The sequence below is a fragment of the Entelurus aequoreus genome, linkage group LG08 (genome assembly GCF_033978785.1).
Source record: "Entelurus aequoreus isolate RoL-2023_Sb linkage group LG08, RoL_Eaeq_v1.1, whole genome shotgun sequence".
In the NCBI taxonomy this organism is placed as follows: Eukaryota; Metazoa; Chordata; class Actinopteri; order Syngnathiformes; family Syngnathidae; genus Entelurus; species Entelurus aequoreus.
Window position 1 is genome coordinate 26,213,627 of NC_084738.1, and position 12,641 is coordinate 26,226,267.

Below are 12,641 nucleotides of genomic sequence, written 5' to 3' on the forward strand. Positions count from 1 at the left end.
GTGGAAGCTAGCTCTCCAATTAGCTGAACAGACTCAAATACTCCACGTTGACATTTTGGTGAATTATTGAGGAATTTGTGAAACTGAAACAGTACAAAAAAATGCTGTTGTAAGTTAATAATACTAACACAGCCACTTGTAAACATGTTAGCATATTAACTAATGCTAACGACGCTCGCTTGATTAATTTACGATAACACGTCCAAATATGCATGAAAATCAAAAATCAAACATTTGTAGTTAGTACATTAGTAGGTATGACTTGTTTTACTTATATTGTAATATAATATTAGTAGGTATGAATTGTTTTACTTATATTGTAATACTTATACATGTTGCTTGTAGTGATGAATAAATAATCGATACAAGTAGAACGCTATGGATAACTTGAAGATGGAACAGCACTTGTACTTCCAGTTCAAGGCACTAAACAGAAGGAAATACTATAGACCATGACTTTACAACTACGTAATGAACAGGGCCCCACTTTCAAGAGCCCAAGGGCTCAGGGGCCCGACATCAAAATGTGCATGTTATGTCAGAAAGTTGTTTTCCTTGGAGACTGAGTTTACTTAATTGCAAACAACGGCTCTCACAATGCACTTTAAATACATTTATTATTCTGCCCTCGTTACTTTTTTCCACCGTGGGCAACTAGACCGATAGTTAACAGCATGAAGAAACAGAAGCTCTGGAAGTTTTGTTGAGAATTGATGTTTCTTCTTTTGAATTGTTTTTTTTCCTTAGTTTTATTTCTATACACGTATTCCTTAATATAGGTTTGTAAGACTGAACATACAAACAAAGTAAACATTACACAAGTATAACATTCATTGCGAACTTCACATAAATAATGTCTATTGTGTATTTTTTACATACATAGAATAGGTTTAGTGTTAATACATTCACACAATAAACTACAGGGGCCGTACTTATCAAGCTTCTTAGAGTGCCATTTTACACTTAAGTCCTGAGAATTTGCGAAATTTAGTCCTACTCTCAAACTTAAGAATAAAAGCTTTTTATCAACGTTCTTAAGTCTAAGAATCACTCCTACTCTCCACGATATTTAAGAGACCTTCAGAGGTGTCTTAAGTGGTTAGGAGTTGCCAGCAGGGGATGGCACTGAGGCGAGAGAGACGTGCGCGAACGTTCAGGGAACGGAACAATGTTTTTTTTTTTTTGATGACGAGCAGCTGATCAAACGGTATCGTTTAGACAGAGCGGATACTATTTTTGTCACAGATTTAATACTTTTCGATTCCTTGTTGATTTCTGCATGTGTCTGCAGTGGGCTAGTATATATAGAGCCACCCACACCAGTTTCAAATTAGTTGCCTAATTAATGAATTGGAAAGAAAATGTTATGACAGTAGCGTATGTGTGTGGCCGTGAGGTGAGTGACGTCAGTGAGTGTGTGGGCGATAGAAGAGAGGGAGCGGTAGCGTGAGTGCCGGCGGGGACTAGTTTGTTTTGTATTATTTTGTAGTTTATTGTGAAAATATACACTCCCATTGTCCACTTAAATATTTCCAAGATATTTCTTTATTCTTAGACAACGGATTCCCTTCCGTGATTGGTCATTTGTATGGACACAGAAATTACGTCACCTAAAATTCCGTTTACGGCACATAGTAATGTCGTAATTCAGCTCTGAGTGTGACACTTAAGATTCAGTCCTACACTTCGCTGAAAGTGTGAGTAAGACGCTTGATAACTAACTTTTAAGTGCAGCTTTCAGCGAAGAATGTATTTACTCTTAAGTCAACTCTTAGCAGACTTCTTAGGAGTAATTCTAAGAAGCTTGATAAGTACGGCCCCAGATGTTTAAGCATCTAGAAATTAAACATTGCCTACATCAAACATTGCACACACGATACAGGTATGTGACTCATCACAATTAAACTTCAGGTGTAGCATTATTGCCCTCTACAGGTAAAATTTAGCGCAACATGTATTAAATGAGCCCTGCTCAACAAAGTTACTTTCAGACAAATACCAACATATATATAGTCAGCAATTTCAATACAAAACAAACTACATTTATTTATGCACAATATCTACTTACAGTTGTTTGACCAAGTTTCTTGATGACGCTTACTTGTGCGGATTTCTACTGTTGTTGTCTAGAACACTGCGTCCGTCAATTAAAATGTCCGACAGGAAACAATGACTTCAGCATTTGCTCGGGGCAGAACATTCATACTTTGTTGTCCAGTCGTTTTTAAACATACAATTTTCACATTTTATTTAGATTTTTTTCGGGGTTGCATGAGTAGTCTTCTTCTACTCACTCACCCCACTGCTGCTTCATTGTGACACATACCTCATGTTGCCCTCTGCGGGGTGGTGGGGGTACTGCATACATGAGCCAACCTAATTTGAAAGATTCCATGAAGCCTATTTGGGCGATGTTCGGCGGGCCAAATTAAACGCTTTGGCGGCCCGGATGTGGCTCGCGGACCGCCAGTTGAATAGTAAGCAAACCCGTCCAAAAGATGGTGCCACAGCACAGACAATAACACACCTTTTCAGTGTCTCTTTGTGTTTTGTGAAAACTATTTGTTGAATACAAAACATTATGGCTGTTAGCGAATACAAATCCCTAAATTAGAAACATTTTATAAGCCACAGGGTTAAAAAATAATAAAATAAAAAGTAGCGACTTATACAGATAATAAGGTATTTTCTTTACCACTTAGCTGCTTGAGAGGGAGATGAGATGACCCAAAAACAATGAATGTAGCGTTTGTCTGAAGACCAGGCTAAATACTGTCATTCATTACAATTTACAATCCAAAATGTGTTCAATAAGTGTGTACTGTAAGGCATATTTAGGGCTTATTTTTGGATTACATTTACTTAGCATTGTGAGTAAGAGGTACGGTGATGGTCCTAGAGCTGAATTTAATCGAATAATTACTCAACTGTAATGCAGTGAATACAACAGTCATTTACATTGCACATTTTAATCTGAAAAAAGAGAAAATCTTACTTTATGTGTTTTGCCATTCTCGAAACAACCCAATGGCGATGATCTGCTCTATTCAGTTATTTCACACTGTTTTAGAAAATGGGCACAAGGTTACAACAAACAGTAGGCCTGCAAAGATCCCATGGAAAATGTAATTTCGACCAAATAATGGGGTAGATTATTTCACAGGAACTTGGACTGTGTGCAAATAGTCCATGAATCTGAAACTCTATCTGCGTGTCCGGTTGATTGAAATAATCAATGGAGTTACTAAGCCGTGCCTCATGCATAAACGTGCACAGTCTCTCATCATGGGAACAAGCAATTTTGTTCCATGGGCCCTTGTGTTGAGTGTGCAGATAGTGTGTGCATGTGTGTGTGTGTGTGTGTGTGTGTGTGTGTGTGTGTGTGTGTGTGTGTGTGTGTGTGTGTGTGTGTGTGTGTGTGTGTGTGTGTTTGTGCATTTTACTCCTGTTACCAACTTGACCAGCATATATCATACTCTTTTATACCTCTATATTCTATCTACTTGACTTGAAAACCTTGTATAATTGAGTTTTTGCTCCCGCAATCGCTTTCTTATTATTAGTAGAGAAAATCTATATAATGTTTCATACTCCTTATTGCTGTGTTTTGGATTCATGCCCTTAGTATTCTTTTGCCTGACTTCTTTGTCATTCGCCAACAGGGCAGTTTTGATTGAGCCAGGAATAAATTCTGCCTAGAAACTAGTGACTATCCAACATAATGAAATTAGTTATGTTTACCTTATAGACCAGGGGTGTCAAACTCAAATAGAGAGTGGGCCAAAATTTAAAACTGAACAAAGCCGCTGGCCAAGGTTGAACAAATTAACCTTTTAATAGGGACCCAAACAAGTTTTGCATTGAATATTGAACAAGCAAGGCTTATATAACTTAATAGTGACATGCAAAATCGAGTTTCAAATAATAATAATAATAATTAAAAAATATCAATGGCATATCAAATACAATTTCTTTTCTATTTGTAGCCTTCTGAGGTAAATATCAACATTAACTTTTTCCACAGGCTAATACATTTAAAAATAAAATAACAATGAATAAACCAACCATTCAGGACTTTAAACTGCTCAGTTTGCAACACACTGATCTAATCTGATGTGCCCAAGCCAGATACCTGGCATCTTTTCTTGGATGCTAGTTCATTAATGTCAGGGCTCAGGCTTTGAGCTGAGGCAACCTTCATTATCAAACGAAGGTGTTCATCAGTCATTATATCTCATAGTCCACCCGGACCACAGTCTTGGGGGCGTGCCTTAAAGGCACTGCCTTTAACGTCCTCTACGAGCTGTCGTCACGTCCGCTTTTCATCCATTCTAACAACGTGCCGGCGCAGTCACAAGATACGTGCGGCTTCTGTCCGCACACACACGTGAATGCACCGCACACTTGATCAACAGAAATACAGGTTACACTGAGGGTTGCGGTATAAACAACTTTAACACTGTTATAAATATACGCCACACTGTAAATCCACACCAAACAAGAATGACAAACACATTTCGGGAGAACATCCGCACCGTAACACAACATAAACACAGCAGAACAAATACCCAGAACCCTTTGCAGTACTAACTCTTCCGGGATGCTACAAAATACACCCCCGCTACCACCAAAACCCCCAGACACCCATGTTATACACAATTACAATTGAAAGTCTGTTGTATAAATGGGGTCTGTAAAAGATTGCATCTGAAAGAAAATTTGGAATTACCATATAAAAGTAACCCGAATATAGGACAAATCATTTTATTCAAGCCATGCTTTTAGAAACAAATAAAACAAATATAGGAAATCATAATTTATAATGCAAACCAAAATAAGAGTAATAACAAATAGTTATATTACAATAATAATAGTATGGCGTGTGACTCTTTGGGCACGTAACAATTCAATTGGATTCCGATTCCTGGGGTGATGTTTGTTTCAGAATCGATTCTCAATTCAACACAATTCTCGGTTCAAACCGATTCTTGCAATGTATTATTTAGTATGATAATTATATTGAAACGTTTTCAAAAAAGGTTACAGGTAAGAGAAGCGTCAAAATTGTGTATATATATATATATATATATATATATATATATATATATATATATATATATATATATATATATATATATATATATATATAATATTATTTATTTATTTTTAATTATGAATATATTTTTAATCGGGATAAGGAAGAATGTCAATCAACTTTTTTGTCCACCCCTAGTAATCAGATTATATCCATTTGCCACTCCACATTTGTGTAATGGCTATTGTTAAGTTTTGTTGTGGCGTTGTGTTGGTTGCGACCCCTGGATGCAGAGACAGCAGGCAAAGTGCAAGTATAATTTATTTAGACTGAAAAAGTTGTACAGCAGGGAAGTGCACAAAAAGGAAAAACAGCCACAGGTAGTATAGGGCAAGCTATGCAACATCGAGGTGTAAAGCAGAAGACAGGGCTGGCATCAAAAGTATTCCGATTAGCAACCAGAAACAGGTGTGTCCTGATTGTCAACTGGGGACAGGTGAGGGAGCCAACACTCCGATACGAGAAGTAAAAGGAGGCAAACAGGAAATGTAGAAAAACAAAATAAGAACGCTGGAGAGGAAATATAAAAAAATACCAAAAACTAAAAACAATTATCATGAGAGATCATGTACAGTATGCTGTGCTGGTCACCATTATCTTTGCGATAGTAATTACATTTTGCAACTGCCAGTGTAAGATCATAACTGAAGTAAAGAAAATGTGTTGTTGTTGTCGATGTTGTTGTTTGAGTGCTTCCCCTACAGTAGGTAAGTTAGATAACATTCAAGCTAGTATGGTAACAACCATTAACATGACTTTGTTGGCACAGTAACTGAGGTAGTAGTTGTGGAAGTTTGTGTCATATTCGCACTGAGGCGCACACAAACATCAGCGGGTCCAACTACACAAAGTGACAGACTTTTAAAGTACCATGATGCATAGTTATTATAAGTAGTAGTTGTACAGTGTTTCAACATTTGTACTTTCTTTCACTGCAAAAAACAAATGATAAACTACCCCCACACAGCTTCATTGCGTCCTGCAACTACCAGCTGACAGGACTGAGAGGTAAAAAATAAAAGTGGGAGGCAAAAAGAAAACAAACACAAAAACGTTTTCTTAGCACTGGTCCTTGAAAGGGGAACTGCACTTTTTGGAATTTTGCTTAACGTTCACAATTATTATGAGAGACAAGAAGACAAAAGGTTTTTTGTTTTTATTTTGGATATTCGGCTCGTTTCTGGTGGCTATCAATGCAGCTAATGGGAGCGATCAATTCTACCTCTAAATCACTTTAAAAATGCACTAAAAAAATCCTCAACAATTCTTCATTTACATTCCGTAACCCGTGTAGTAACCAACCTGTAGTGATATTGTTATTGTAAGAGCAAACACTCTTTTTCTAGCAAACTAACACATCGGCGTAATACAGAATTAGCCATAAAAGCTAGCTTCTACGTCAGCACAAAACACTTTTGAAATTGTAATGCGCAACACAATGCGATAAAACACCAATCTGTACTGACTGAAAAACATGAACAATCATAATTACAGCATATGTAAATTATTAGCCCACATTTCATATTTTGTTTGTACACAGCTAGCCAGACAGTTTATGTACAGTAGTTTTAATAACACGTGTGTATCATGATCGATAATAAAGTGACTTACTCGATGGACAGTTTTCTGTTTGGTCGATCAGGCCGAGGACGTTCTTTTCTGGATTATTTGGTGTAAGCACTCCATTTATGTCAACATAGCTTGTCTCCAAATTCCTCACTCTCTCGGCTTCTGTCTGCTCCAACCTTTCACCCTCCTCTTTGTGCTGGCTTCGATAAATAGCAGTTCATCCTCCGTCCATTCAGCTTCAAAAAGATAATGTTGTCAATCCTTATTTGTCCAAAAATAGTCCTCTTCGTTTTTTGTGACCAAGTCTGCCATGATTAGAACACACTCGTGTTTAAATCCAGAAGTAGGAACACACTGTTGTTGTCGAAAGTCGGACGTGCGCTGCCATGGAAATAGAAATCAATGCGCCAAAGAAGTCAGTTAATTAAAATGACGGAAATACGGTAAATATTGAACATTTTACACATTGTTAGGAACGTGTCTGTTATTTCCATTATATATATACTTGCAGTGTGTACACAAAACGTTGATGGAGGGTTTTCAAGTTGTGCATTGAAGGCTACAACGGTGACTCCTATTAGATTAAGATTAAGATTAAAGTATCAATGATTGTCACACACACAATAGATGTGGTGAAATTTGTCCTCTGCATTTGACCCATCCCCTTGGGGAGCAGTGGGGAGCAGTGGGCAGCAGCGGCGCCGCGCCCGGGAATCATTTTGGTGATTTAACCCCCCCACTCCAACCCTTGATGCTGAGTGCCAAGCAGGGAGGTAATGGGTCCCATTTTTATAGTCTTTGGTATGACTCGGCTGGGATTTGAACTCCAACCTACCGATCTCAGGGCGGACACTAGCTGCATCATCCAAGCGTTTTTTAGCATCTTTAAAATCCTAAAAAAAAAAAGACATGTGTTCTTGTCTCTCATAATGATTGTGAAGGAAAAGCAAAATTCCAAAAAAAGTGCAGTTTTCCTTTAAAGCTTCTCAGCAAAACTCATCTCTTCTTAATAAATCTGCTGTCTTTTCACAATCTGTTAGGTCACTGCGGTCTGCTTTTTGCACCTTGTACAAAATGAAAAAGTAAAGGTGATAAAGCCTGTTAGTCAGTTTCCCCTAAATGGTGGAAGGCAGTCCCTTATGAGCCGAGAGCTGCCCCTTCTGTTGACATTTTTAAAAGCCAGTTGTTTGAGTGTGCATTCCTGTAATATTCTGTTTATATGTTTTAATTTTTTTAAATATATATTTTATTATCATATTTATTATTTCATTTTGCAATATTTCTGCTGTTGCGTCATGCTGTATGTTTGTATTTTGTGAGAAGTGCTTTATACATACAATTTACTTGACTTATTTTTTAATAGCATTTTAATTTTATTGCAAATACATATACAAATTAGTCTTTAAGGACAGTACAAATGCTTTGCAAAATAGCAGAAATGAAAGAAACTGTTTGATACGGAGGAAAAGAGCTGCACAGGACAAATAATAGCAAACAAATACACTGTGAAGAAAAAAACAAAACTAATTTATATCATACTTCCAGTTCTTTCAGCCTTATTTAAACTTAAAGATTCACAAATAACACATTTTGTAACATAACCCACCGCCCCCTTTAAAGAAATATATACTTAAAACAAGCATTTAGATAAGATAAATAAAGAACAAAGATGATTACAGCATTTTGGATTAGTAACCCCTGGGTTGAAACTCCAAATGAGAGAATGATGAGATATGCTGTGTGTACAAAGTAAAAACAAACCAAAAACAAAAAAAAAAAAAAACATCAATCGACACCATAAGTAATAAGAATAAAATGCAATAAATTTAAATGAAATAAATAAATAGAGGAGGCTGTATGAAGGAGCGGGTTAAATATCAACGTGGAAGTAGACAGCAGGGGAAGGGGTCAGAGTTGACTTCCTGGAGCTGTCAAACGCGCTGCTGGATGGTAAGTGTAATTTCAGCTGTTCACACACACACACACACACACACGCACACACACAGACACGCACACACACACTTGCACGCGCACACGTACAAGGCACAGGTGGTGGGGAAGGGCTGCAATGACTTGGATACAAAAACAGCATATAACACATTAACATTTGTACAAAACAAAACATTATGGAATATCACAACATGTTATTAGTTGTTGGACTGATTACAATATATCATTTCATATCAATAACCAACCCCCATGGTTACAAAAAACACCGCCAGCGTATGAAGACAACGAATCATAAACAGTACCTACTGAAATATTAACAATAAAATCCTCACAGAGGATTTTTTTTCTCTCTCTAAAAAATATTTCTATAAAGTATTTCTATCAAAGTACAATAGTATTAAGGCACGGTGTGAGCCAATCACGAGTCTCTTTGACTTCAAGTGTCTGATGCACAGAATAGGATAGGTTCAGGGTCTGGTGAGCTGGGTGTAAACGGGCGCCTGCTCCCAGTGTTGGGGGCTGCTCTGGGGGATGGAGGGCACCCCCGTGTTGTCAGCGATGGGCGTGTACATGGGCCTCTGGCTGGGGCTGCTCATGTAGCTGAACGTTGAGTAGAGTCCCGAGTTCTGACCGGTCCCGGCATGGCTGTAGAAGGAGGGGGCGCCCCCCTGGTGCTCGGTGAAGTCGTACTGCTGCGCCCTGGAGATGGCCGGGTAGGAGGAGGGGCTGTAGTGCTGCAGGTTGAAGGGGCTGTAGGTGACGTGCTGCGGCGAGCCCTGCTGCTCGCTGAAGTGACTCGGGCTCAGCTGCTCTGTCTTGATCTGGGTCCTGTGTTGAGCCGCCTCGGACCCGCCGGTGCTGCCGCCCAAGGTGGTGAGGGTGTGTTGCGGCTGCTGTTGTCCCTGCTGGTTCTGGCTTTTAGGCATCCAGGCGCCCGCCGCTGCCACCGGGCTGACCGGAGCGCCGCTGCTGATGCTGTAGCTGCCGGTGTAGGCGACAGGCGTGCCCGGCCCGCTGACGGAACCCGGGTGGCCGTTTGGCGGGAGGTACTGGTCAAACTCGTTCACGTCGAAGGTCTCGATGTGAGAAATGACGTCGCTGCTCAACTCGCCGATGTCCACGTCGCGGAAGTCGATGTTGAGCTGGCGCTGGCTGGTGCTGAGACCTCCTTCGCGCTTTAGGTCCATCTTGCCTGGGCTGACATCAGTTTTCGGGGTGGTGGGAGGGGTTGGGGGTCCCTGGGAGCCTGGAGGATTACATGGTCACATTAGGTTTTGTCCGCAAATTATTAAAAGACAGCCTCTTTTGCTTTAAAAGCTTACCTGAGTGCTCCCCAGGTGAGTGCACTTCTCCCATGCTGGAGGCGGGGGAGTCTGCCTGCTGCAGGGCTTTAAAAATGGCGTTGGGGGAGATGTGGGTCGGCTCGCTGCCGTCCTCGGACTCACTTTGTCCGTTCTTGACCGACTTCCTCCGCCTCGGCTGGTACTTGTAGTCCGGGTGGTCCTTCTTGTGCTGCACACGGAGGCGCTCCGCCTCTTCTACAAACGGCCGCTTCTCGCCCTCGTTAAGAAGCCTGTGCGTAAAAGCGCAACGGTTACAAACTACAAGCTCAGTGCGTCAAATTGTTGTGTGGACTCTGCAAGACTTACCTCCAGAGTTTGCCCAAGGTTTTGCTGAGCTCGGCGTTGTGCAGGTGCGGGTACTGGTCGGCCAGCTTCCTGCGCGCAGCTTGCGCCCACACCATGAAGGCGTTCATCGGTCTCTTGACGTGCGGCTTGTTCTTGGTAGATCCGTTTACGCGCACCGGCATCGGCACCAAGGTCCAGTCGTAGCCCTTCAGCACCTGGGACACGGCCTCGCGGATGCACGCCGGGAACTTATCGTCCTCGTCCTTCTTGAACTCGGCCAGAGCCGCTTCCATCCGGAGCAGCCCGTTCTCCGACGGCCGGGTGTTCTCGGTGTCGGACCCGGAGCCGGACGGACACGGGGAGCCCGCGGAGTCCTCGGACATGCTCGGGCTCGGGGCATCAGAGAGACACTTGTCTGGTTCCTCCGACATCTTCAGGTAAGGGTCGAGAAGATTCATGCGCAAAACGGGTTGCTTCCAAATTTACGCGTGAAAATGTAACTAAGGACGTTAAGGAAAAGAAACGTCTTTAAAAGCGACTTGTCCTTGCCAGACAGAAAGTCTTTACACTTTACAGAAAAAAATAAAAAAAATAAAAAAAAAACTCCCGGTTTTGTGCGTAAACTTGAATCGGAGATAAATATCTTTACGCACGGCCGTCCAACTTCTGCAGGCAAAAATTTTAAAAAAAAAGGCAGTTTAATTTCAGCTCTGTGGTAAAGTTGTCCTTCCTCGTCTCCAAATAAAATCCCCAGAACGTGTGAGTGCTCTGAACTGCAAAGTGCTTGCTCACTAGCTTTATAAGAACGTTACCATGGCGCGCAGGAAAGCCCACGCGTGATTGGTGGGCCGTGTAGTGACGTCAAAGTGAAGGAATTTGATACCATCACTTTCTCCTCTTGTGTACACACACACACACACACTGCACACCACGCATAAGACATATAATGCATCCAAATATTAACTAAAAGGTGAGCAGGTTTCTTTTTTAATCATTTTTAATCATCAATAATTAATATTGCAAACTTGAATGTTAAGAAATGTGGACGAATGCATTAACAACAGCATTAGTGCACTCATTTTTTAAGCACTTTCTGCTACCTAAACTTGTGTTGGCTGTCACGAGTACACCATGTTTGCCAACAGGGGGCGACATCAGTCCATCAGTCCAAGAACGCAGTCGAGAGCTCCCGAGAGGAAGGGAGAGGGAGCCATCAGACTGCTGCAGTGCAAACCAGCTGAGCTTCTGATTTAGATCAGTGGTTCTCAAACTTTTTTCACCAAGTACCACCTTAGAAAAAAAAAAAAAAATGGCTCTCCGAGTACCACCGTAATGACCAACATTAAACTACAGTCACGTAGCAGGCCTAAGTCTTCATTAAAAACAAGGCAGAGGTTTTATTTAACAAGTATTTTTAATAACTTTGGCCACTTTGACAGTACACACAGTTTGAACAGTAACACTGAGTTTCAATAAAGGAACATAAATCACTACTTTAATCAAGTGATTCCTTAGCTCAGACCTACTTCATATTCCTGTCAATAGCGCTAAGCCAGGGGTTGGCAACCCAAAATGTTGAAAGAGCCATATTGGACCAAAAATACAAAAACAAATCTGTCTGGAGCCGCAAAAAATTAAAAGCCATATTACATGTGTCATGAGATATACATTGAATTATAAAGGAAACTAAATTACCTCAAATATAGCTACAAATGAGGCATAATGCTGCAATGTGTACATATAGCTAGCCTAAATAGCATGTTAGCATCGATTAGCTTGCAGTCATGCACTGACCAAATATGTCTGACTAGCACTCCACACAAGTCAATAACATCAACAAAACTCACCTTTGTGCCTTCACGCACAACGTTAAAAGTGTGGTGGACAGAATGAGACAGAAAAAGAAGTGGCATAAAACACGTCCTAGAAAGTCGGAGAAAGTTATATTTGTAAACAAACTACGGTGAGTTCAAGGATCGCCAAAATGAGTAGGACAAAACGGCGCTCGCCAAATACTCGAATCAGTGAAGCATGTTTAATATAAACAGTGTGCTTTATAACAATTAGGGAGGTTTGCGTCATGTTTGTCCTCCTACGGAAACCATATTAAAACAAAAACTTTTTTTTTTTCCCTCATATTTTTCCATTTTTCATAAATTTTTAAAAAAGCTCCTGAGAGCCACTAGGGCGGCGCTAAAGAGCCGCATGCGGCTCTAGAGCCGCGGGTTGCCGACCCCTGCGCTAAGCCCTCGGGGTAATGTATTATACACTTCCTAGTTTACATTTACTTATATATTTAGTATTGATCTATCCAGGGTAACACAATTAAGAACATATTTCAGATTCTCATTTACAAACAAAAATAACCGCTATAGCTTGCTCTCAACATGGTGGGTTTA

General features: G+C 40.5%; 1 protein-coding gene across 1 annotated transcript; it reads right to left on the reverse strand.

Moving 5' to 3' along the window:
- Positions 1–8,035: 8,035 nt before the first annotated feature.
- Positions 8,036–10,998, reverse strand: LOC133655714 (transcription factor Sox-9-A-like). The gene is made up of 3 exons (XM_062056121.1): positions 10,264–10,998; positions 9,937–10,187; positions 8,036–9,860 (listed from the first exon to the last, which is right to left on the reverse strand). Exons 1-3 carry the CDS (start codon positions 10,698–10,700, stop codon positions 9,082–9,084), a joined length of 1,467 nt encoding a protein of 488 aa, XP_061912105.1. The 5' UTR covers positions 10,701–10,998; the 3' UTR covers positions 8,036–9,081.
- Between the last annotated feature and the right edge of the window lie 1,643 nt (positions 10,999–12,641).

Bases quoted from the DNA above. Each gene is read 5' to 3' on its own strand.
- LOC133655714 (XM_062056121.1), bottom strand. From the start codon at position 10,700: ATGAATCTTCTCGACCCTTACCTGAAGATGTCGGAGGAACCAGACAAG. The intron at 10,188-10,263 runs GTAAGTCTTGCA...TTTTACGCACAG, and splicing joins ACCTTGGGCAAACTCTGGAG to GCTTCTTAACGAGGGCGAGA. The intron at 9,861-9,936 runs GTAAGCTTTTAA...GTAATCCTCCAG, and splicing joins CTCACCTGGGGAGCACTCAG to GCTCCCAGGGACCCCCAACC.